The sequence below is a fragment of the Zootermopsis nevadensis genome, unplaced genomic scaffold, assembly GCF_977971745.1.
Source record: "Zootermopsis nevadensis isolate Lab colony 2312 unplaced genomic scaffold, Znev_1.0 Znev_ptg000058l, whole genome shotgun sequence".
Classification (NCBI taxonomy): Eukaryota; Metazoa; Arthropoda; class Insecta; order Blattodea; family Termopsidae; genus Zootermopsis; species Zootermopsis nevadensis.
The window spans coordinates 495,837-520,249 of record NW_028259189.1 but is presented as its reverse complement, the minus strand read 5'-3'; the positions used below and the strand labels follow the sequence as shown (position 1 = coordinate 520,249).

Genomic DNA, 24,413 nt, shown 5'->3' with positions numbered 1-24,413 from the left:
TGGTCCCTGATCAACAGAGTTTTCAACCATATTATTTTATTCATAACTTTAAGTATTTGAAGTTCAGTGTTAACTACATGTTCCACCTTTTTTAACAATCAATATCTCTTATAATTTGCATTTATGGTTTTAATAATTCTCAGAATAAACAGCAATTATTTCCTTAAACAGCATTATCCAACTGATCTCTGTAATGCTTTTGCTGTGAATAACAATGCTGACAATGAGTTTGTTGTGGTTTCCTAGCAACTTGTATTAATTGTGTTCATAACTTTTTGATCTTTGGAGAACATTATTTTAAATGTGAAAATTCAATGTTAATTTGAAAATGTATTTTGCAAAATGAACGTTTTACTTGCTTTTAACAGCTCATATATGAACACAGTTCTGTTGAATGTGTAAACTACATTTCCAAAGAAAAATATATCTCTTAACTACAGGTCTTCCTTTTCAAACAAAATTGCTTCACAGTCTTATGGCATAATGTACTGGCTTGGTACTAAAAGGGATAATGCAGTTTTTCAGTAACTATTCTCAACCTTACCACTGATATAGTTCTTGAAATCCTCCTTCTGATTGTAGTTCAACTCACTGTGATCTTGAGGTCTGCAGATTTCATAAATGGCATCCACAACATTTTGTGGTGATGGAAAACCTTTATGTGTCACTGTCAAACATAATTATCACAATTAAATCAGAAATAAATGTCACAAATAAACTTAGTGCTGCAGTATGATTACTTCAGTATTCATACTCGTCCACCGATTTTACAGTTCCACTGAAGGGTTCTACATAACAGATGGCCAATTTTTAAAAATGTACATGACTATAAATTATTTTATTTTACACAACTCTGCAAACTTTATCAAGCTTCTCAAAATAAGCATCACATACAGAAGCATTTACAAGTAATACATATATCCCATTCACATCTACAACTTTTATTTCAAATCTTTTTAATGTGATATAATTTTAATTCAATACAAGGAAAAATAATTTACAACTTTATGCAGAAAACCTGTAAGTCATTAAAAATCATGCCAAGTTTCGTATTCAGAGCTAAAAACTGGACCACCAACCCAAAGCTTTTGATAAAAAAATGCCTTATTTGTCACCACTTATGTGCTTAGCCCCTTTGGTGCCAAATTATTTTAAAGCAGTTGTACAAACTGTTGATAATGAGAATGATTTGAGATTTCCACAGTGGTGAGCATGAAGATTTCTGTCTTCTGGATAATGAATTTCATTGGAAACAATTTTATGGCCTGGATTATTTAAAAAAGAAGTGATAGACCTTTTTCACAATTAACCTTTATAAAATAAAATGTTATTCACAATAACAAACGAAAATGAAAAATGTAACAAATACCAAGAATTCATAACAATGGAAAAAATATTGCTTATTTTTCAATAAAAGCTCATATGTATTCTATGTTTTCAATGCCTGATGTATTTTGTTTCCCAAAGAATGTTCAGCAGCCTGTAGTACACATGACCCATTAATAATAAACATTACTATAAATCTTGGCACACCAGCTCAGAAAAACACCTCATCTTAGGCAAACACAAAAGTGTCTTTTTCAGTACCTGGTTATGTATTTTGGTGCACATGTGATTCTGTTTAGAGTTGACATTTAACTTGCAAATATGCTTACTGACAATATCTGCAATAAATTTTTCATGGGGTTGAGTAATGATGTCCAACTAAACAAGGTACCTAAAAATATAGAGGGTAATGCTAACACTAAGACAAGCCCCTGTATCAAGTACCAAGTATTACCAACCATTAAATATACTGACCATCAATGTTCACAAATGGCTTCCAGCCCAAAGTGGCACTTTGGAACATTCCATACCACATTTCAAGTCCATCACCGAGTTTCAAAATTGTACCGCTTGGAGGAGTATAGAATGAGCGTCCAACTTGCACAAACCTAACAAGATAAACATTAATACCATTATCTTATTAAACACAGAAAAACAGTTTCAAATTAAATTCTTCATGCACCTCAACAAAACAGCGACATGAAATACAATCATCACTGAAGCGAACTTCAGGGTTGAAGTCTCAACAGGTATGAGACTGTTAATGTCCTGCATAGTCACACACTTCACTGACAGTATGGAACACTGTTTAATCAATAACTGACAGGATACAACAAAAGAACTCAGAAAAAAACCACTTCAGTAACAGTTTATCCACCATAAATCCCCTGCAGACCAAGCCTGCATAGCGAAAAGACAGCATCCGACTGTCAAAGAAAAACACAGAATTATCTTCTTGTTAAATGCCTCATGTTATACAGCGTTCAGTGAAAGAATTAATGAAATCGGGAAGTAGTAGTTCTGACATATTTTAATGCATTATATCAGAATTTTGGTGGAGAAACTCAGGAAAACCACAAATTACTTAGTCAGAAACCAGGCTAAAGACTCATTATGAACTCACTTCAAACTCTAATAGATTTCTTTATTTCTCATGCTTCAGCACTTCATGTCTACTGCACAATTTACAGAATTATACTGCGATTACATCATGAATTCTAGTTGATATATAGGAAGCAGCAAAGCCATATTTTTAAGTATCTTGTTGGGAAAATGAGAGAAAAATATGAATGACATGCCAATAATGAGCTGATTTCTGGTACTTCATACAATTCGTGTTTCTTGTTTAACATCTGAAGAAGCAGAGCTAAATTTTAGAACGTCAATTAATTTACTGATACAGTGTTTTAAGGTAAAACTAAAATCAAACAAAATTATACTCCAAGATAAAACTGACATAAAGCTGAAGCAAGGAACAAATAAACAGAAAATTTAGCAGTTTGTAAATACACTTCAAAAAGGGAAAATCCTTTCAGAATTCTAATAATGTATAGTCATGAAAGGTTTGGAGAGATACAACACAGTTTATAATTGGTCTAGCCAATGAGTCTGCCATGGACCCCTGAGTTCAAGCACACACAACTAAGCTGTAAAACGCAGGTATCCACATGCACTCTGTACACCATAAATCTGCTACTCCTTTGAAAAACCTAAGTACTGAGCAGTTATTTTCCAGGAATCTTTCAGTAAAAAGAGGGTAGGGAAGTGGCAACTGGTAGAAACAGTCCCAAACACTTGGGAATAACGGAGTTGCATTGTGGCCTAGTTGGCAGCAATCCGAGAAATTAGAGTGGATTCATCCTCTTTGTAAAGCTGGCTGTGTTCTTTCTGATAAACATTGTGTTGTACCTATGAGAATCATCTTCATCAACATTAATAAACCATATACTATATAGTATATACCAGTGTTAACAACTGTGGCAAAACTTGACGCTCCTGCAACCTCACCACTTCACAGCAATTTTCTACAATCCAGCTGGTGATCATCCTTATTCCCCATGTTAACCCTGACAGGAAAGAGATCTCACCAGTAACCCCTTTTCACCCACACAGACGCAAACATACCTACCAAAGACCCATCCGGCCCTGCACAAACAGCACTGTTGTAAGTTAAATCATTGACAACTCAACGCTGATTGATAAAAATGTACTGATCACAGAAAAAAATACTTTGAACAGAATCAATTGGAATTTTATATCACAGACTATTATTTAAAATGCCATAGAAATTTGGGATGAAAAATTCCAGTTCTATCATCCTGCACATTGACCCTTAAACCAAAAAATCTCTCTACGAATAATAACTAAATACATGCAGAGTTTTTACAATATTCATATCCATTTTAATCAACATTCATAATTATTTTGCACGTTTTAAAATTAACTAACAATTATCATGTCACAATCCTCCTCAAGTTCATGATCAAATCTCAGCCAGGTTTTCTGGTTACCATAATTCAGTGCTTTCTAGCTCTTCCTTGGCCCTGCAGGCACTACCAGTGAGTATCTTGAGGTAGACATCTTTCAAGTCTTTACATACTTTCATTCACTTCATTTGACACTACACAATCTCTGTAACTGACACAGTATTGATGAATACCTTACAGACCAATCAGATGTTTCTGGTACACTAAGAGTCACAAAACAGCTAATTAACTACTTACCCATGCAAAGATGGTGCATTGCGCAGCACAACATCCACAGCCTGAATAGCTTTCTGTGGGATTTCCAGTGTACGCTCACTGCTCATATATGTAGAGAGGGATTCCAAATTAACTTGAGATGTGTATTTGATGGTAATCTCACACTCTTTAACCCTAACAGATTCATCATCTTGCACCGTGAAATGATCAGTTATCTGAAAAAAAAAACACTTCAGTACTTTGCTACAGAGTATCACAGTACCTCTTTCAATAGTTGTATGTACCACAATGTTCAGAACTGAAGACTTATAAATCTTACAACAAATACACAGGAAAACCAACTTTTTTAATTAACTCTGATATGGCAAAATTTGAGACTTTCATAATGATAAGTATGAAGAAGGCTGTCATCTGGGATGTCGCACTGTGTAGTCTGGTAGGAAATGATCAATGTTTCAAACGAGCGTACTGCCTCTATCATAAGGTTTATGTCTTTACATCCACATCAACATTACCAGCAGCAACAGCTTATTGTTGTTAAATTAAACCAAACATACCTCTGGCAGCTCTCGAGTACTGTACAAGTTTTTCCTCCCATCAAAAGCTGGATATCGATCAGGAAAGTTTCTCCGCCTGAATTCTTCCATTGCACGTCTGAAATAAGAGATTATGTATAATTACACAAAATGTTATACAGTTTCAACAGTAATTCTAACAAAACTAGAAACATACAGAAACATGATATATTTATAAGCATAAAAATTCAATACAACATACACAATCTGCATAACATACATGTTTATAATAGAAGCAACGTAGTCTTCTACACTGTGCAATAACATTTTAAGACCTTTAATCTATCAAGTTTCTACTGAGGCATAATAAAACAGCAAGATTTTTTTACATTACAGACCTAACTACTTTGGTCTTAACAATGCTAGTACCTGGAAATGTCATGAACTTCAAGAAAGCTAGATGCTACATACTATAAGTTTATATATCAACTTATATAATTTGAATCTTTATTGTTATACAAAACAATGTACATAACCTCAAATCAAAATATCTCTTATGACAAATAAACATAGTTTATATAAAGCGCATGCAATGGACCCACACCTGAAGAATTTCATGAAAGTCTGACTGAATAAAGCTGTGCAAACAGTTTATCATTAATAGTTTTATTAAATAATGGAACTGTTCTTATCAGATCACTACAGTTCATACACTAACCAAAGATCCTCATTGTATCCTCCAAGTGTGGTTACAAATGCAACAATCAGTGAGGAAAGGGTTAAGCTTGTCACCCTTTCAAGGCACCCTCACAATTCATTCTGACCCACAAGTTCAAAACCACTGGACTAGAGTATGTATTGTTACAAAAACAAAAATTTAGGACTTTTTTAACATGCATCTACAAATAATGCTATAATGGAGACAGCAGTCATTAATTCAAAATCACAATGAGAAAGGACCTGCTTGCAATGTACTGTTAAATGAAGCAACACCTGGCAAACCACATTACGTTTAGTCCCTAAAGTTTTGGCTAGCTCCTAAACTTGTAATGAATTTTACCAACACTGACAATGTTGACAATAACAAACTGTAAGTATATAAGCAATGCATTGATTCTACCAAATTGCATAAATACAAAACATAACATTCAGCCTCCTACTTATTAACAACAACACACAAATTACTGTGAGAAAATTAACATCATAGTATTCTGAGTTATCAGAGAAGCAAGTCATTAAAAGTTTTAATATTGTTCAAACTGACCTAAACAAGATAGACAACAGGTAAGAAATTCATTTTTGCTGCTAGCTACACAAATATCCATGGATGTACAAAGTCTTTGAAGGCAGAAAAGTTCAGTATTTGTTAGATTTAAATGTATTGGTATTATAGCAAACACATTTTCACACGCAACATATCTTCAAAACATCGTAAAAACTGATTTACTTCCTAGATTTGTGGGTAAGATAATTTAAAAAAAAAACAACAGTGCATTGAAATATGTACAATTAAAATCTTACCAGTTACCAAATAATGCAAATCAGAGTGAATTATTGTAAAACTAAATATAACCATTTTGAATCTAACGTTAACATAATTATTATTCATTATCCCATAAAAATCATACAAAGTTTACCTGTACATATCATATGCAAACTATAATGGGGCTATACACACCTCAAAAGTCTTTTTGGAAATGGTGACGGTTTAAATTCCACATCATAATGAATTGCAATTTTGTTCCGAAGCTTTGACAAGTCCAGTGATAAATAGTTGGTTTCTACAACAGTTTTTCTTCCTTTCGTCCCACAACCTGTCCTATTTGGGATCTTTAATGTCTGCATTCCTTTAGTTATAGCTGCAACATCAGCATCTCCAGTCTGTTGCTTTACAGTGCCTGCAAGTTCATCAATGAACAACAAAATATATTTAAAATTTATAAATATTCTTTATTCAAGAATATAAAACTGAGATCAGTTCAACACAAGGATGGAGTTCCAGGCTGAACTCATAAAGGTTATTTTAGTAGTTTACAGAATTAATAAAGATCAGTCTATGCTTGTGTCAGCATTATAAAGGAAAGAGACTAATGTTACGTTCGTCAAACATAACCTTGAAGATTAATACTATTACTACATTTGCACTTGTTGATATGCAAACATTTTGCACAAATTTGTAGGTACTTTCACACTAATACTATTATTCCTAGTCCCAATGCTTCAGCTGCTATCACTGCAAAACTGAAAGCCAAAATAAAATGTTCACACACTCACTACATTGTTTTACATTCTATAAAGAATATCCATACATGTATTTCAGGAATCTCCAAAAAGTGATACTAGTGTTGCTCCTACCACATAACTTTTTGTTTATGCCCTAATGTTGTTACTGATTACATAAAAATAAAATTACAAGGTTGTAGTTATCTCATACAGCATAACTTAAAGATCAAAATTCATTAAAAGAGATAAAGTGGCTCAAAACATGAAAATAATGACAAACAGGTACACACACAGACAGCATGGTAATCTAATGAGATTAATTTTGTATTCCATATGGAATGAAAATAGGCCAAAAATCAAACTATTTTGTGACTTATTATTTGAGCTGAAAAAGTATAGTTAAGTTAAAAATTATTTTAAAATTAAATTTCCAACACAAAACTTTAATTTTAAAATTATCAATCAAACACCTTCCTGAGCACAATATCAGCAGTTTCGTAATGAAAATAAAAATGTGCATATGGATACAAAGTAAAATATACTTCAGGCCACCGACATTTTTGGATTTTGTAATAAGAAGTGTCTTAGAGTGTGGGTAAACAATTATTTTTACTCACACTCCAGAGGCAGAAGAGCCTCACTAGAAAAATTCTTCATTCTAATAATAGTTAAACACTTATTAATTATCTGCATTGATAGAACATACAATATGCAAGAATTAGGCCATGACCACTTCTTTCCACATCCTTTCCAATTCATTATTTACCATCATCCTCTCATTTGATGCTATATAGTCTGAATACGAGCAACTGAAAAAGTGTTGTTAAATAAACACAGCTGTATCATCAAATACTGCACAATCTTTGACAAATTGTGGGCCATCATAGAAGAAGATAATTGAGAACGGTATGAACATATGACAAATATCTGAGTTAATAGAAATTAAGAAAAAATTGTTTACATTTCAGTAACAACTTTGAAGTGGTTTTGTATGACTTATGAAAGGCAGAACACAGGAAGACGTAATGGGGTGATACTGTTGACAAGATTAAGATAGTATTCAATAAAAAATGCAGACAAACATTACATATTCAGAAGGCATTCTCCATCAGCCAAATACAGAATGTATTAACGTTTTAAGTACCTGCTCGGGGGTTTCCTTGTCCTCTTCCTCTGCCAGCATCGTAAGTAGGAGGTTTCATTGGCTGTTGATTCTGAGGTTGTGAACAATATTGTGGACCTTGAAACCTTTGTCCCTGTGATTGCTGTGATGGTCCAGCTACGCAACCACCTGACAACACTGGGGGTGCCTCGTTTTGCTTTTGTGATGATCCCACTTGCTGCCTAACAGTTTTCATCAGAGGCTGACCTCCTGCTGCCTGCTCCTCTCTCTGTCCACTAGATTTCTTCCCTGAATAAAAATTTTACATTAAAATAAGATTTAGCTTAACTAAATCCATGGAACACAGTCCTTCTTGAGAATTTTATGTCACTCGACCTATCAAGGAATTCAATGCCATTTACGGAACCTCAAGGTTATGTTCACAAGAGCCTGTACTAATCCATGCCCTGGGTCTAATAATTCAGGAAAAAGTAAAACAATTAGAATATTTATGCTACAACAATGGTTGACAGGATGCCAATGGCAAAATTAAACACCATGTTACTTATGAAGATATCTCTCAATTAACAAAACAAGTTTAAAGAAGTAAATGGTAAAACAGTCTGAACTAATAAAGATTAAAATAGATAAACGCATATGGACAGGCAGGCAGACAAGCATGATTTTAATAGGTGCTTCAATGGATTGCATGCTCCTGAAAAGTTAATGTCTTCCTCCAAAATTTCTGGGCTAGCTCCTAATACAAACAAACATTTTCAAGACCTACAATAACATATTCCTCCCACTGCTCTGATAATTCTTTCTGCTTCAGAATAAAACTAATAAGTCTGCAGATCTCAAAACATATCAACTGTAGCTGTAACTACTGCATAAATCAACTGTGCCAGAATCTGATCAGTAGATGGTGAGTTAAGCCTTTTAAACTTTTAAATAAAAATCTCAACCTCTCACAAACTATTCCTAAGTTATAATTCAGCTGTATGCATCTCATTTTGCCTAGCATCATTAACTTCATGCACATTCTCTAAGATATTTGAAAAAAGTTATGTATAAGAGAGTAAGTGATTTCTTAAACTCGAACAACATCCTTGCAGGTGAAGAATTTGGATTTTGAAAAAAATCTCTCAACTGATAAAGCCCTGTTCAACATACAGAATAAATTTTAAGAGCACTAAATAATAAAGTGCATGTTGGTGGAATACCTTGTGATCTTCCTAAAGCATTCAATTGTGTAAATCATGAATTATTACTATCAAAACTAAATTTTTACAGAATTAAATATAAAGCTGGTCAGTGGTTTAAATCATACCTTCATGACAGAAAGCAACAGCTAGAAATAAAATCATCAGATTCAAATGATAGCGCCTACACAAATTGGGGTGTTGTAAAACATGAAGTGCCTCAAAGTTCAATATTTGATCCTCTGATTTTTCTTGTATTTATCAATGATCAGCCCCAACCATAAACTCTCAGTCTAAACCTATACTCTTTGCTGATGATACTAATATTATTATTTCACATCCAGAAATTGCCTGTTTTCAAAATTACATAAATGATGTCCTTGTTAGATTAAACAAATAAATTGAAGCCAGTAAACTCACATTAAATTGTGACAAAACAATTTTCATGAAATTTTGTACTAACAGCAGAACTTGTGTAAGTCAAAATATATGGTATGACGAGTAGATAAAATAATGGAGGAAATTGATTCAAATAAAATTTCTTGGTCTACAAATTAATAACAATTTAGACTGGAAAACACATATTCAATACATCATCCTTAAACTAAGCTCGGCATGTTTTGCTATAAGGGCATTTGCAGCACTCATAAAAACAGAAACTTTAAAATTAGTTTATTTAACCTACAATCTGAGGTAGCAGTCCACCTCATAGGGCCATATCTCAGAAATGGCCACCTTCACTATTGCAACGGTAGGCAGTGTAATTAACAAGAACAGAAACTGTTTTCTACCCACTAATGGATAGGCTGTAACAAGATATACAGCTACTTGTGAAAGTTCTCAAAAAGTAAAAGGTCACAGAGAACTGGGTCTACTTAATATTATATCAAACAAGACACAAAGTGGCCATAGCTTACCTTTCTTCCTCACCATGTCAGGACCAGAATATCTACAACAAAATATAAAAACATTACAACATAAATATATATTAATTAACTCTAAACTTGTTTCAAACGTTAATTTTTATCATGAAAGAGATTATTAATCACAAGTAAATAAATGTTGTCACATAAATTTTACAATTTCACCCAAAACCATTTCTTCGGTGATCTTACTTTCTGAGCAGGCAAGATTACTGGATTTCACAAATCTGTATTTAAATGCTTTTATGTAGGTTAGATTTAAGGTTCCTACTCAACTGCGTACTATTAAGTGCCAAGAATAAAACAATCTCTCAATGACATGGATTTTAGATCCAACTTTTTTCACAATTTTCTGCAGCAAATTTTACATTGCTAAAATAAATATGTTAATGTGGAAACCTTTCAACAATATTAATAAAGTACCACTTAACCAGGAAGTGAGTACAGACAGATTGATATTTGATACTCTTGCCACGAAGATGTCAACTGTGCCCCTCAAGCGTAATGACAGCACCAGAACCCAGAAAACAACAACATTCAATACATTCACCAACCAAATGTGGCGAAGTCCTTATCACCCCGCCTTTATATTTTGAGTTTCTGGTTCAAATTTTTACCAGGTTAATTGTTGTAACATCTTTTGTGGGTTTCCTAAGGGCCTTAAGCAAATGGTAGGTTAGTCATACATAAATCTTCTAAAAATTGGAAATATTAGTTACATGTAAAATATAATTATCTGCAAGTGTTTGTTGTATTTAAAAATGGGCAACTAATAAGCACATACTTGATACTATCAAAATTCGCAATTCCAAATCTGAAACATTTATATTTGACTAACTAGATGGCTTACGGAACCCGAAGGTTCATCACCGAATTAACCAAACCCCTCCACCGGACCCTGTCCCGGGCCAACAAAATCCAGTCTCCTTCAACTCCTATCTCCCATAGATCCCGCCTGACATTATCCTCCCATCTACGTCTAGGTCTCCCCAGAGGTCTCTTCCCCTCAGGCTTCCCAAATAGTGGACCCAACCAACCAGATGGCTTACCGAACAAGAAGGTTCATCACCGAATTAACCAAATCCCTCCACCGGACCCTGTCCCGGGCCAACAAAATCCAGTCTCCTTCAACTCCTATCTCCCATAGATCCCGCCTGACATTATCCTCCCATCTACGTCTAGGTTTCTCCAGTGGTCTCTTCCCCTCAGGCTTCCCAACCAATAACCGGTGCACACCTCTTGTCCCATCCATGCGTGCTACATGCCCAGCCCATCTCATTCTTCTCGACTTAATCACCCTGACAATATTAGGGGAGGAGTACAGATTTTTAAGCTCATCATTATGCAGTTTTCTCCATGTCCCATCATCTTCTCTCCTAGGCCCAAATATCCTCCTCAACACCCGATTCTCAAACACCTGCAATCTGTGCTCCTCCCTCTGAGTGAGAGACCATGTTTCGCACCCATACAAGACAACGGGAAAAATTATTGTTTTGTGTACTTTAATCTTCAGCTTCTTAGAAATCAGACTTTTATATAAGAGATTAGAGCAAAGCGCTCTTTTCTCTTCTCTAGAGTCCTTGTCTTTCCTTCTCGATAATTTCGCGTTTTTCGTCTATCGGTTTCTGTTGATATTTAATATTTCGTTTATCAATGTAAGTCTTCCTTCGCTTTTCTTTATTTGTTAAATAGGTCTGATGTTTTAGTTCTTTACTTCGCTGTTCAGAGGCCAACTGTTCTTGGTCAGTCAACTTTCTACGTTGCAAATCTTCGTCTTAAAATCGATCATAAAGTCAGTTTTCATAAGAGTTATCGTAATCGTAATATATCGAATGAGTAGTTTACCTTGTTGCTGTTGGTACTTCAAGTAGTTGATACCGTTTTCTTTCACCTTTCTTCATTTCTTAAACAGTTCTGATGTTTTAGACAATGAAAGGAAGGTAGCTGAATGTAATGTAATATAACGAAATGAAATGTAATGTAATGAAACACAATGTCAAAATTATTTAGTCTACGACGCACTTTTTCTACAACCGATTCACAGCTCAACTCTTTCCGCAATGACGAATGCGGATTGTTGACGACAATATATACTAATGCAACAATGCCGAGTAAACAGATGACGTAACAATTAGTTTCTTAGCTAACATAACCATTGTTGTCAATCCATATCAACAATGTGTAAACATGGACCGGCAACAATGGTCAGTTTACTCGGCATTGTTGTGTTACATTATTGCCGTCAACAATCCACTTTCGTAACAAGATGGATGACATTGAAGATAACATTACATTACATTACTTCCATTTATGCAAATTGGGAGGTTAAGACATCAATTGGGTGCATTTCGGATACTGGGACAAGTTATCAATGTTCCAGTAGATGTTAATAATATGGCAACGCTACTACCTAGAGAATTGGACGATGATTACAGTTTCAACGTCCATATAAAGAGAAACTTGATTCAATCTACGTATCTGGTAGGAATAAAGTATAAAGGAATTATTTAGAATAAAGTCAATATATAAACTTCCTTTCCGTATAGACGTATTTACGTCAAAAAGGATTTAGGAGCCATCACCCTCAAAGTTACTCCCATATTAAACTTAAGTTACTCGCACCGACGTTGCTGAAATGGCTTGCGGTAAATGTTACATTTCTCAACAGAACAAATTGTAAGATTTGAGGTTTTCACAGCGGTGAGTATGAAGACTTCTGTCTTCTGGGTTTTTATCCGAAGTTTCAGAGGTCATACTGCCTCCATCATCTGGGCGATGAATGCCTCGCAAGTTGGTGGTAAGAAATGTAAGGCATTTGTGGGAGCCGTGAAGGAAGGAATCAATGGAGCGAACTGAGTTTTGTGAACATGAATCTTTTTGTTTTGAGTTTTACAACTTTTTGTGATTGGTGAGAAATAATTGAGTGTTTATTTGAAGTAAAGACATTTTCTCTTTTGCCCTGTTCAATTTGCATTGGCCGTCCTTGTGAAAAGAACATGGTAGGTGCAAAACCTACAAGACCAAGATGGATGCTGGAATGTGGTTTCCTAAATGCCTGATTCTATGGAGGTTCTGAGGAAGAAGGGTTTTTCCTCATCCGCCCCCTTCCTATTTCAGGTGCAGTTAACTAACTTGCAGAGTAGTGTCCTTTGTAAGGACCTAGTAATCACTCAGCTGTTCAAGAACTTCTGTTCCTGTTTTGGAAGCTGAACCACAAGAGCCCATTTGTGGACCTGAAGTCGAGCCAGATTATTATGATTAGGTCTACAAAGTCTTCTCTTCAAGTTTCTGACTAAAATTTTATATGAATTTTACATCTTCCCTGTACAAGTTATTTGCCCTACTCATAATATATAATGGTAAGAAAAGAAGTTACCAGTGTCGAACAGAATTGTATTGAAATAAAATATTCAAATATAATAGACAAAATCATAAGAACGTGAATATTTTGAGGGAAGTCGGTGATTCAGAGAGTGCAGCAGCAGATGTGCCATCTACAGGAGGTGTGTATTTTGTTCCAGCATTTTCTGGCCTCTATGCCCCATACTGGCGTAAGGATGCACGAGGGTAAGAATGCATAGAATGAGAGATTGTTGTGAAGAAATGATATGAAGGAATTCATAGAAAAGGGTCTTTTTGCTCAGCTGGTGCACAAATAACCAACTGTTCATGGAACATGTCACAGTATTGTGTTCTGAACCAGTTGCGTTCAGGCCACACCCTCACACTCCATTCTCTGGCCTTTGCCTAGCCTTCTATATGGTCTCTTCCAGTAAGATATTCTAAAATTCTGTTCTGATTCTCTTTGATTATCCTGATAATATTTGCTGCTTCTTATTACGTAACTTTTGTTTTCAGCTTATTAGCTCCAAATATGTTTCTCAGCACTGTGTTCTTAAATTCCCTTATCCTTGCTTCCTTTTAGAGAGACAAGTGTTCATCCATTCAAAACAGAAATTTTAGATACAAAACAAAGTTTTATACGTTTCTTGTTAATTTTGTTGAGATAAATAATATTATAATTTCTTTAAGTTATTCATATTGAACCCCATGTTTAGTATCAGACAAGTAATTTAATCTTAATTTTGTATTATATTTTGGAGCGGCAGTTTTATGTATTCATTTGGTGTGCATCAAGATCATCTTCATGAACTGCAGAATTTAAACTTTTCAATGTTTTTAATTTATAACCGTTTTATGTTTGTAGCATTATCTGTGGTCTGAGTCAGTTTATATATATCTTCATGATGTGGTGCTTAAAGAACACAAGAGTCAAGTTTTCCTTAGAAAATTACTTACTGATTGGCAAACAATTAATTTAGCTGAAGTTAGAAGTTTTTAAGACAGTTTTGTGTTGTAGCAAGATTGAAAGAAACAATTATTGGAGTATACTGACATTCCAGAGGTGTTCTTTATTCCACGTCAAGTAGATTGTTCTTGCACAAATGCCATCTAAGGTCTTTGCACCTTAAACCATTCTTGCACTAATATTATCACAGGCTGTTGTGGTTTATAACATTCTTGTATTAATTTGACCTGATGCTGTTGTTGCACAACAGTTGAACTTGACCCAAGACCTGCTCTCCACATGGTTGGGGAAATGTAACCAACCAAACAAGTTTTATTGAGCATGAACCTTATTAAATTTATTTTATGTACATAATGTACACAAATGAAAATTTTACTTTCGAAACTTTTTTCAGTAATTTCGAAAAAAAATTATTTTGTGCGCTTTTAAGGCAATTTCCAGAATTTTTTTATTTTTAAAATACTTTTAAAAATTTGATTTTTTTTTAATTTTTACTGCTAGATTCATACAAGAACTGGTCTCTGCCAAACCCGATCTAACAGAGGACACTCTGTCTCACCCGATCTGTGCTTCAACCTGTATCCGTCAGATACGATCTCTGTTTTACACGGTCTCTGCCAGACTCCGCATGTCTCAGAGGTTAGGTTGGGTTACGTTAGGTAAAGGTAGGCCCGAGACTGTCATAAGGATATCGGACCTTACTGAGACAGGGTCTTTCAGAGAATTTGCGACAGTGCCCCGCGTGATCCGATCTGAGGACACTGTCAGGCGGGGAGTTTGACTGGGGCGGTACATCTGTCAAAGGATAACGCAGGTGTCCTAAGGCCAGCTCAGCGAGGACAGAAACCTCGCGTGGAGCAAAAGGGCAAAAGCTGGCTTGATCCCGATGTTCAGTACGCATAGGGACTGCGAAAGCACGGCCTATCGATCCTTTTAGCTTGGAGAGTTTCCAGCAAGAGGTGTCGTCGGTTACGTCGAAGACCGGATGATGCAGATCACTATACTGACAGTGATCGTGTGGGGAGAATTTTTGAATTTTTTTTTTGATATTTTTCCAAATTTTCAAAAATTCAAAAAACCTGGAAGTTTTCTAAAAAGCGCACAAAACCAAAAAAAATTTAATATTTTGTATTCTAAGTTTTTTAAAAATTTCAAATTGTTTGCTTTTGTTAGCATTTCAGACAATTTCCAGCATTTTTTATTTTTAAAATTTTTGGAAAATTTTACATTCAAATTTTTTCCGAATTTTTTTTGATTTGTGCGCTTTTCAGATAATTTCCAGCATTTTACATTTTTCAAAAATTTTGAAAAATTTAAATTTTTTTAAAAAAAATTCACTGCTAGATCCATACAAGAACCGGTCACTGCCAAATCCGATCAAACAGAGGCACGCTCTGTCTCACCCAGTCTGTGCTTCAACCGGTCTCCATCAGATACAATCTCTGTTTTACACGGTCTCTGCCAGACTCCACATGTCTCAGAGGTTAGGTTAGGTTGGGTTAGGTTAGATTAGGTTGGGTTAGGTTAGGTTAGGTCAAGTTAGGCGAGTGACTGTCATACAGAGATCGGAACTTACTGAGACAGGTTCCTTCATAGGTTACGTCAAAGACCGGATGATGCAGAGCACTATACTGGCAGCGATCAGGTGGGGAGAAGTTTTGAAAAAAAAATTGAAATTTTTCCAAATTTTCAAAACTTAAAAAAATGCTGGAAATTGTCCAAAAACCTCACAAAAATTTTTTGGTTTCGTGCGCTTTTCAGACAATTTCCAGAGTTTTTTGATTTTTCAAAAAATTTTGAAAACTTGAAATTTTTTTAAAATTTTACTGCTATCCACACAACAACCGATCACTGTCAAACTCGATCTAACATTGGCATGCTGTCTCACGCGATCTGTTCTTCAACCTGTCTCCGTCAGATGAGTTCTCTGCCTCACACGGTCTCTGCCAGACTCCTCATGTCTCAGAGGTTAGGTTAGTTTGGGTTAGGTTACGACAGGTAAAGTTAGGCCCGAGACGGTCATACAGAGACCGAACCTTACTAAGACAGGGTCCTTCAGAGAAGGTTACGTCAAAGACCGAATCATGCAGAGCAAAATGCCTACAGCGATCGTGTATTTTGTCAAGTCTTGTCAATTAAGTTCTGGAAGTACCTGTGGTCCAGGCACTCTCCTCCTCTTGTATTAGATCCGGAACCAAGGTAAGTCTGAAATTTCGATTAGAAAATTCTGAATCACAAGAACTGAGAATAAAACTGTTCAGAATAGAAAGGTTCAGAAAGTAAAAGAATAATTTTTTATTCCATTTCCATTTTGTCCACTGTTTTTTCACTGTTTACCATGCAGTCACTCTTGTCTGCATACCCCATGCATCTATTAGTCTTGTACAATGGATGGTTTCAGTGAATTTCCATGCTCATCACAGAAATTACCTTCTGCTGGAGGATGACGCATATATGTCAGTATGATTATGTTTTGTCTTTCTATTCTGTGGCTGTCAAGTCAACCTTGACCCCAGTCTTTATGTCACCCCATTTCAGTATGAGTTTCCTTCCAGAGCCACTAGGCATTTCTTTTAAATTTGGTCCGACAGTATGACAGCAATTTATGGCCTTTGTATGAAAATTGTCAAATAAATCAGAAGAGAAATCATCGTCAATGTAGAGTTCATGTCCCAAAACAGAAATGGTATAAACATTTATTAGTAATTATTAACAATTTTACTAGCAAAAAAATGTAACAGGCCACATGGCCTAATAAATGTTGGGGTGGTGGTGATTATAACAGCAAATAAAATATGTTTATTTGTTGCTGAATAAGAGCAGAATTGGAAGGAAAATTAAGTGAAAGTGAAGGCGAAAGCGTTGAAGAGGAATGGAGGAATGTCAAGAAGTGCCTAACAGTGGCATTAGAAGAAAAGGTTGGTAGGATGAAGAGAATACCAAGGAAGGCATGGATTACACAGGCTATGCTCGATAAGATGGATGAGAGGAGGAGATGGAACAGTGAAGAGGGAAGACAGAAATATCGAAGACTGAACAACGAACTGAGAAGAGAAACAGACAAGGCGAGAGAAGATTACATCAACGAAGTATGTGATGAGATAATGACACTCCAGAGAATTGGAAGATACGATTTGATGTATGCAAAGGCGAAACAACTAGGATGGAAAGAGAACAAAGGAATTCGAACACAGGAAATAGAAGACCCATCAGGAAAGATAGTCAGTGACCAGAATGAAGTTAAAGCTGTGTGGGAAAATTATATTGAAGAGCTCTATGACAAGGCCATTCGACAGGATGAGACGGAGATGGAATTGGAGCCAGAAGAAGAAGTAGAGGAGGACGACAAAGGTCCAGAGATACTGAAGAGCGAGTTAGAGAGGGCCATAAAGAATATGAGAAGAAGAAAAGCTATGGGAGATGATGAAATCCCATCGGACTTATTGAAAGAACTTGGAGAGAAAGGAGTGAAGGTTCTTACTAGACTCGCTAACAAGATATACACCTCCGGTGAGTGGCCCAAGGACTTTCTGGAAGTAACAATGATTCCATTACAGAAGAAAAAGAATTCCAAGAAGTGCGGCGATTACAGGACCATCAGCCTAATCTCACATGCGGCGAAGATAATGACTAGAATACTGACTAAAAGACTAGAAAAGAAGATAGAGGAAGTGATGGGAGACGACCAATTTGGATTCAGGAGAGGAAGAGGAAGCAGAGATGCCATCGGAGTTATGAGAATAATTTCAGAGAGAGTTCTCGATGTCAAGGAAGAATTATGTGCCTGCTTCATCGACTGGAAGAAGGCTTTCGATCGAGTAAAATGGAAGAAATTAATGAGGATCCTACAGAGAATTGGAATTGATTGGAGAGATAGAAGACTAATCGAAAACCTATACATGCAGCAAAAAGTCAAAGTGAGACTGGACTCAGGAGACACCAACAGCGTTGAGATAGGTAGAGGTGTAAGACAGGGATGCTGCTTATCACCAATTCTTTTTAACCTGTACAGGGAATGGCTTGCCAAGGAAGCTCTGGAGGGAACAGGAGACTTCAAAATTGGAGGAAGAGTGATAAAGACTGTAAAGTATGCAGACGACTTAGTAATATTGGCGAAGGAAGAGGAGGAATTACAGAACATGATGGACAAGTTAGTGGAAACAGGTAGAGAGTATGGAATGGAAATCAACATTGAAAAATCAAAGGTAATGAGGATAGCACCGAGAGCAGAACCATTGAACGTTGTAGTTGGAAACCAACAGATGGAGAATGTGGAGCACGACGGACGCTCTATGCACCAAGGAGGTAAAAGCAAGGATAGCCATGGCCAAGGCAGCTTTTGTCAAGAAGAGGATACTTCTCACTAGCAAGTTGGGCTTGGAGATGAAGAAGAAACTAGTGAAGTGTTACGTATGGAGTGTCGCGCTGTATGGAGCAGAGACTTGGACACTCAGGAAGAAGGAACAGAAATACCTGGAGAGTTTTGAAATGTGATGTTGGAGAAGAATAGAGAAGATCAGGTGGACGGATCGAGTGACCAACGAAGAAGTATTGAGGAGAGTCAACGAGCAAAGAAACATTCTGCAGGCGATTACACGAAGGAAAGCTAACTGGCTGGGACATATTATGAGAAGGAATGGATTACTGAGTGATATCATCGAAGGCCAGGTTGAAGGAAAGAGAGGACTAGGAAGAAGACGGATACAGCTAACCGACGACCTTAAACAAGGAAAGAAGATGACGTTCCAGGAATTAAAGCGAGAAGCCGAGAATAGGGACAACTGGAGAGCTCTGTTTGGGCAGAGCAATGGACCTGTCGTAAGACAGAACACTTAATAATAACGCCGATTGTGAACGCTGGTCTAGATGTCAATGTGACGCAACTGAACTGGACACTTTTATTATTAGAACGATATATTATTTCTCGTATCGATTGGTATGAAATGTATCGATTCACCAGCAAATTTCTTATACCATAGCGGAAACGCTTATACATTTTGACTCGTGTGTATACGAATGGTGTTTCAGGGGTAAACGATGTTTTTTGAAAGAGTCCAGGGCCCACCCCACTCCCAGTAGATTTTTTGTGGTGAGCGGACAGTACTTATCGCGACAACCTGGGTCCAAACCCAGCTTGGAATCGGGCGATTCATACAGGTTAAAGGGAACACAGAACGAGCAATGTACCTCCCTTTTCTCACGTTAACCTACATAACTAAGCCGTTGACCAACTATGTTCTTATAATTTTGAAATCTCCGGGCACTACCTCAAAACATGGCTACAATTCAAAAAAGTTCTATCCTTCATGTTTTGTCTGAGACACGCGATTTTAGAAGATACGGTTCTTATCCGAATTCCTCTTAAGCGCCCCGTGTTTAATAATATAAATTTTATTACTCCGTATTTTAATGGAGAAGTCACATAAAGGTGGATATTTTACTTGCTTTCCATTTACTCTGCGATTTAGAATTTCTAAGACGTATATTTTACGCATTCTGTGAATAATTTAATATATTCGACATGTTCCTTCCTTGTTTAACAGGCATGTGGAATTACTTTTATCCGACTTAAAGATTTAAACATTTAACATAAATTATTTTAGAAACATCAGCTGGCTAATGTTACAAATTTGAACCACTTCATTAATTTATGGTACAGGATATTAAGAAAAACCTGTTCTTTCTCTTACATTTTTACGAATTCAACACGAGAGACCTGTTCAAAGAATTAAAATCGCTAACTATGGAGTACTAAATTAAGCTATTTTAAGCTTTATGGCACGCGAGGCCTAAGTGGATTAGTTATCGAGATAATCGTTATCTCGTGAGATATGAGATTTTTATTGTCAATGTTATGGGCTGTAACGCAACGGTTTCTTCTACCTACAAGTCTATACGGCGTTACAACTAAATATCAACATCGATAATCGATACCTCATTCAATAAGACTTATAACCAATCAGAAGATTTTGTATTTTAACAAATTAGAAAGCAGGATGTGATGTCAGCTGCCAGTTGCGTGTTGTAATTACTTCTCAGTTTTCTGTTCATCCTCTCTTCGATTTCTAAAGTTGCCTATTTAGTCCTCTGGTCAACCACTGACGACATTGACGGACTTGAGGGGTTCCTTATGATGAATATCCTCCACATGTTACAACATTTGACAATCGCTCGGTAGGCCATAGTGGTCACGTCGATCAACAGACTTTTAATTTTCTGGTTTTCTATCTGGGGAGGGCCACCCTCAGAACTGCTGTGGAGGACGCCGGAATGAGTCATTGGCCCAAAGTTTGATAGGGATGATGATTATGATGATTAAGTGATTTGTGTTCATCGAGTTGTAACAATAAGCCGCCATTATTCTTTCGAGTGGTCCCTTTTTCCTTCAGACCATCGAACCATAAATTTTACGCAACTTTTTGCCTCTCTCATGCGTGCTCATAACCCAAAGAAAAGTAGCTGATTTATAATTCATAATGTTTATTACTGAAGATACCTACAATCTGAATTTATAGACCTGCTGATTTTACTAATTAACGAAACCTAAAAAGATACACTAAAGATGAAGAACTGATGTCTTCAGTACAGACAATACCCAAACTGTAAATCACTTGCCGAATAAGTTGTGACGCCTTTTCCGAAAATTTTGCCAGCCTCAAGAGAACCGTAGTCAGATGTCTCGCGGACCCTTCGGTATGCGCTGGGGAGGGGGCGGGGCAAGGCTACAGGTCGAAGTGTGTCTAATCCAACTGTCGAGAACAATGGCGCTTTACAAAGAGTCAAGTGTAAAGCTACGTTCCGACGTCAGAAGACTTAGACGCTGCATCCAGCACGTCCAGACCGTTAACAAACTGTTTCTTATCGCAAACTCAAATCTGACACTAAATACGTATTTTTCCGAGAATGTCATGAAGTAAAGACAAGTTTATCTTTAAGGTGATAATTCATTTGAGTGATAATCGTATGATCCGGGGCTAAGTTTTAGAGATTCAAAAAAAGACAAACGAGTATTGACAAATCATGGCCAGGATAATCGAACAATCAGGAACGGTAAAAATGTATTTTAAATAAACAACGACCATGAGGTTAAAGAACGGCTGAAGACCCTACAGTAGATATCAGAGGCGGTACTATGTATTTCTGTGCCGTAGATAAGATTGGATTACTACGCCCCTAGTGAAGTGCAATCATTACGTCTCGATCAAAACCTGAGTTTATTTACAATGTAGAGATAAACATAAATACAACTGTTTAACATTTTTCATTAAAAATTTTGAATTTACAATGTAAATTTCCTTTCTTTAACAGCTGCAAATTCATCAATAACATCATTATAATTATTTGTTCCAATATCGTCCCCACTGCTAGAAGGAAAAGATTTAGCAATCACTTTTAGCCCTACAATTTCATGTATCACAAAAATATATTACAGAGAGTAAGGAATTTACTGATATTAAAATAATGTTATTAATAGCTAACTCCGTTTCTCCGTAGGCAGAAGCCATGCTTCCTGCCCCTCGTTCTGACTCTGGAAAACTTTAGTCTTACGGAATCAGGAAACTTCTATGCAGCTAAAGCATCTCGAAAAACAGTAAGACCACTACTTTATCTGGTAGAGCATTCTTCATTACATGCCATTAAACACTCGGCCATCGAAAAAGATTCCCTATTTTTAAAAGCGAACTTGATTAACGTGTCCATAAAACCATTATACTGGACAACGGAACCATTTCGACGTCAAGACAAAGCGCTCTGAGATCAATTTTAATATATTTGTCAGACCTTTCATAGTTCATATCAGTCGTCTTGGTTCCGTTTTATCCTATGCTAAAAATATTAAACCCTCCCCTGTGTCTAAGCACCACTCAATGAAGGCATAACGGAGTAATGGAGATAAATTTTCATTCATTCTATAACTCAACACTAGATTAATGCAAGCTATCAGTTTCATGGTCTCATAGGGTAAATACCCCACCATACGCAAAACCAAAGGTTCAATAACCCCAAGGAGGGCGATCCTTACATAATTCAAAATGAGTAGAATCACAATAATGGGCAGAATTTTTGAAACAAATATCTCTATAAATACGAGGTGCGATCGGAAAGTTTCAAGACTGTGTCAATAGAGGGCGAACCGGATGTAGTACGAGCTTCTGCCGCTAGGGGGTGCGGCCTACATTCATAGTGAATCAGTGTGCCAGCCGGCATCATCGAATTAGCATTTCTTTCTTAGTTACGGGCGTTTTGGTAGTGCATTACACCGACTCTCCTGCGATTTCGGAATGGCGTGTGCATCAAATTTTGCCAAAGACTCGCCAAAACGGCTACGGAAACCTATTAAATGCTAAAGCAAGCATTTGGGGAGTCCGCAAACTTTTGTGTGGCATTCACGTTTTAAAAATGGCCGAACCTCTGTCGATGATGACGAGCGTTCTGGACGACCATCTTCGAGCAGAACGCCCGAAAATGTTACGAAGATCGACGTCGTACCATCAACGACTTGTGCGACATTGTTGGGATAGGCTATGGGACCTGTCAGCTGATTCTAAAGGAAGAACTCCACATGCGACGCATCCTGTCTGAGGACCAGAAGCAGAATCGACTTCTCGTTTGTCAAGAGCTCAAAGATCTTGCAAGAACCGACTCCAACTTCCTTTCTAAGCTCCGTGTGACTTCTTCCTCTTCCCAAAGATGAAAATTCAGCTAAAGGGAAGGAGATTTGAGACGATAGAAGAGATTCAGGCAGAATCGCAGATGGTGATTGATAGGCTGACAAAGAAATATTTCCAGGGACGCTTCCAGGCTTGGCAGCGGCGCTGGGATCGTTGTGTTCACTCCCAGGGGAACTACTTCGAGGGTGATGGATGAATTTAATACCTGAGATAAGTGTACGGGTTTTTATAGGCGCAGCCTGGAAACTTTCCGATCGCACCTCGTATGCTGACGTCTGTACTTTTCTGACTCTCAAAATTTTACAAGTTTCCTTAAAGAAATTAGATCCAAATGCACGTCCTTGATCTGTGATTAAGGTTGAACCGGTCCCGTGTCTTGTGATGATCTGAGTGGCGTATACGCGTGCGCATGTCTCGGCGGTTTGATCAGGGATCGGGAAGGCTTCTGCATATTTCGTAAAGTGGTCTATGAATGTAAGCAGATACTTGTTCTTGCGGGGTGTTGGCGGGTAAGGGCCAGTTATGTCCATACTGGTAACCTCAAATGGCTCAGTAGGTTCCTCAACATCCCCTAACGGAGCGCGAAATTCATTTCCTCCCTTCCTCCTCTGACATAAATCACACCTCATCACATAGTCCTCCATGGGTTGTCTCATCTTCGGCCACCAGTACTTAAGAGCGATTAATTCAAACGTTCTCTTTCGTTCTGGATGAGCAGCGAAGATGGAATCATGAATCATGGATATTACTCGTTCAATCATAGTTTCTGGGATTACCAACAAAGTTTGGCCACGAAATTATACAAGAACGTTAAAGCAGCATGGTCTGTCATTACCAAAAATTTTCGTCCATACAGAAAGCATCGAAAATACTTGGTGGCCCAGACAAGAACTAGCGTTTCCAACTCTGAAGCTGAATACGCTCTCTCAGCCTTATTTAACTGTCTGCTAGCGAACGAAATAGGCCTCTCTATTCCGCCCTGAACTTCCGATAACAGTGCGGCTACCGCCATCTTTGATTCATCAGTAGTCAGTGTGAAGGGCAACATTTTTAATGCTACTTTAAACTGTGAGCCTTTATTCATAAAACTCGAGAGACTAAATGGTAGACTGCTGAAAGTTTTGATGCCAGTATAGCATGCACTTTCTTGTTTCCTTTGCTGTCTTTCTTACCTAATCCTTCCTCTCCGTTTTCTATTGACCGAAGTTGGTTCCACAGATTGTACAGTGTTGGCAAACTTGAAAACCAAGTATGTTAAAACTAAAAAGACACTAAAAGCACGTTACTAATTACAACCCACAAAATTTCTTCGTAAAAACCTACTTACAAAGTTGTCACACGTCACACGTCACACGTTTACTGCAGGGATGTATACAACTGTAGACATTCCACGGAAACATATGGAATAGATCACAGAGAATAAATAGCCAGCAAACATT

General features: G+C 36.9%; 1 protein-coding gene across 3 annotated transcripts in view; it reads right to left on the bottom strand.

Moving 5' to 3' along the window:
* The window catches only part of LOC110836110 (protein argonaute-2), a 40,863-nt gene extending 16,464 nt beyond the window's left edge, over positions 1–24,399 (bottom strand). Inside the window, exons 1-8 of one of the 3 annotated variants that reach the window (XM_087339913.1) lie at positions 24,302–24,399; positions 9,988–10,019; positions 7,911–8,177; positions 6,222–6,441; positions 4,586–4,682; positions 4,050–4,243; positions 1,801–1,934; positions 545–667 (exon numbers count right to left, since the gene is read on the bottom strand). In XM_087339913.1, the coding sequence (XP_087196039.1) occupies positions 545–667; positions 1,801–1,934; positions 4,050–4,243; positions 4,586–4,682; positions 6,222–6,441; positions 7,911–8,177; positions 9,988–10,003 (1,051 nt within the window). In that variant the 5' untranslated portion in view covers positions 10,004–10,019; positions 24,302–24,399. The other 2 variants (XM_087339914.1, XM_087339912.1) reach the window with 2 other exon arrangements.
* Between the last annotated feature and the right edge of the window lie 14 nt (positions 24,400–24,413).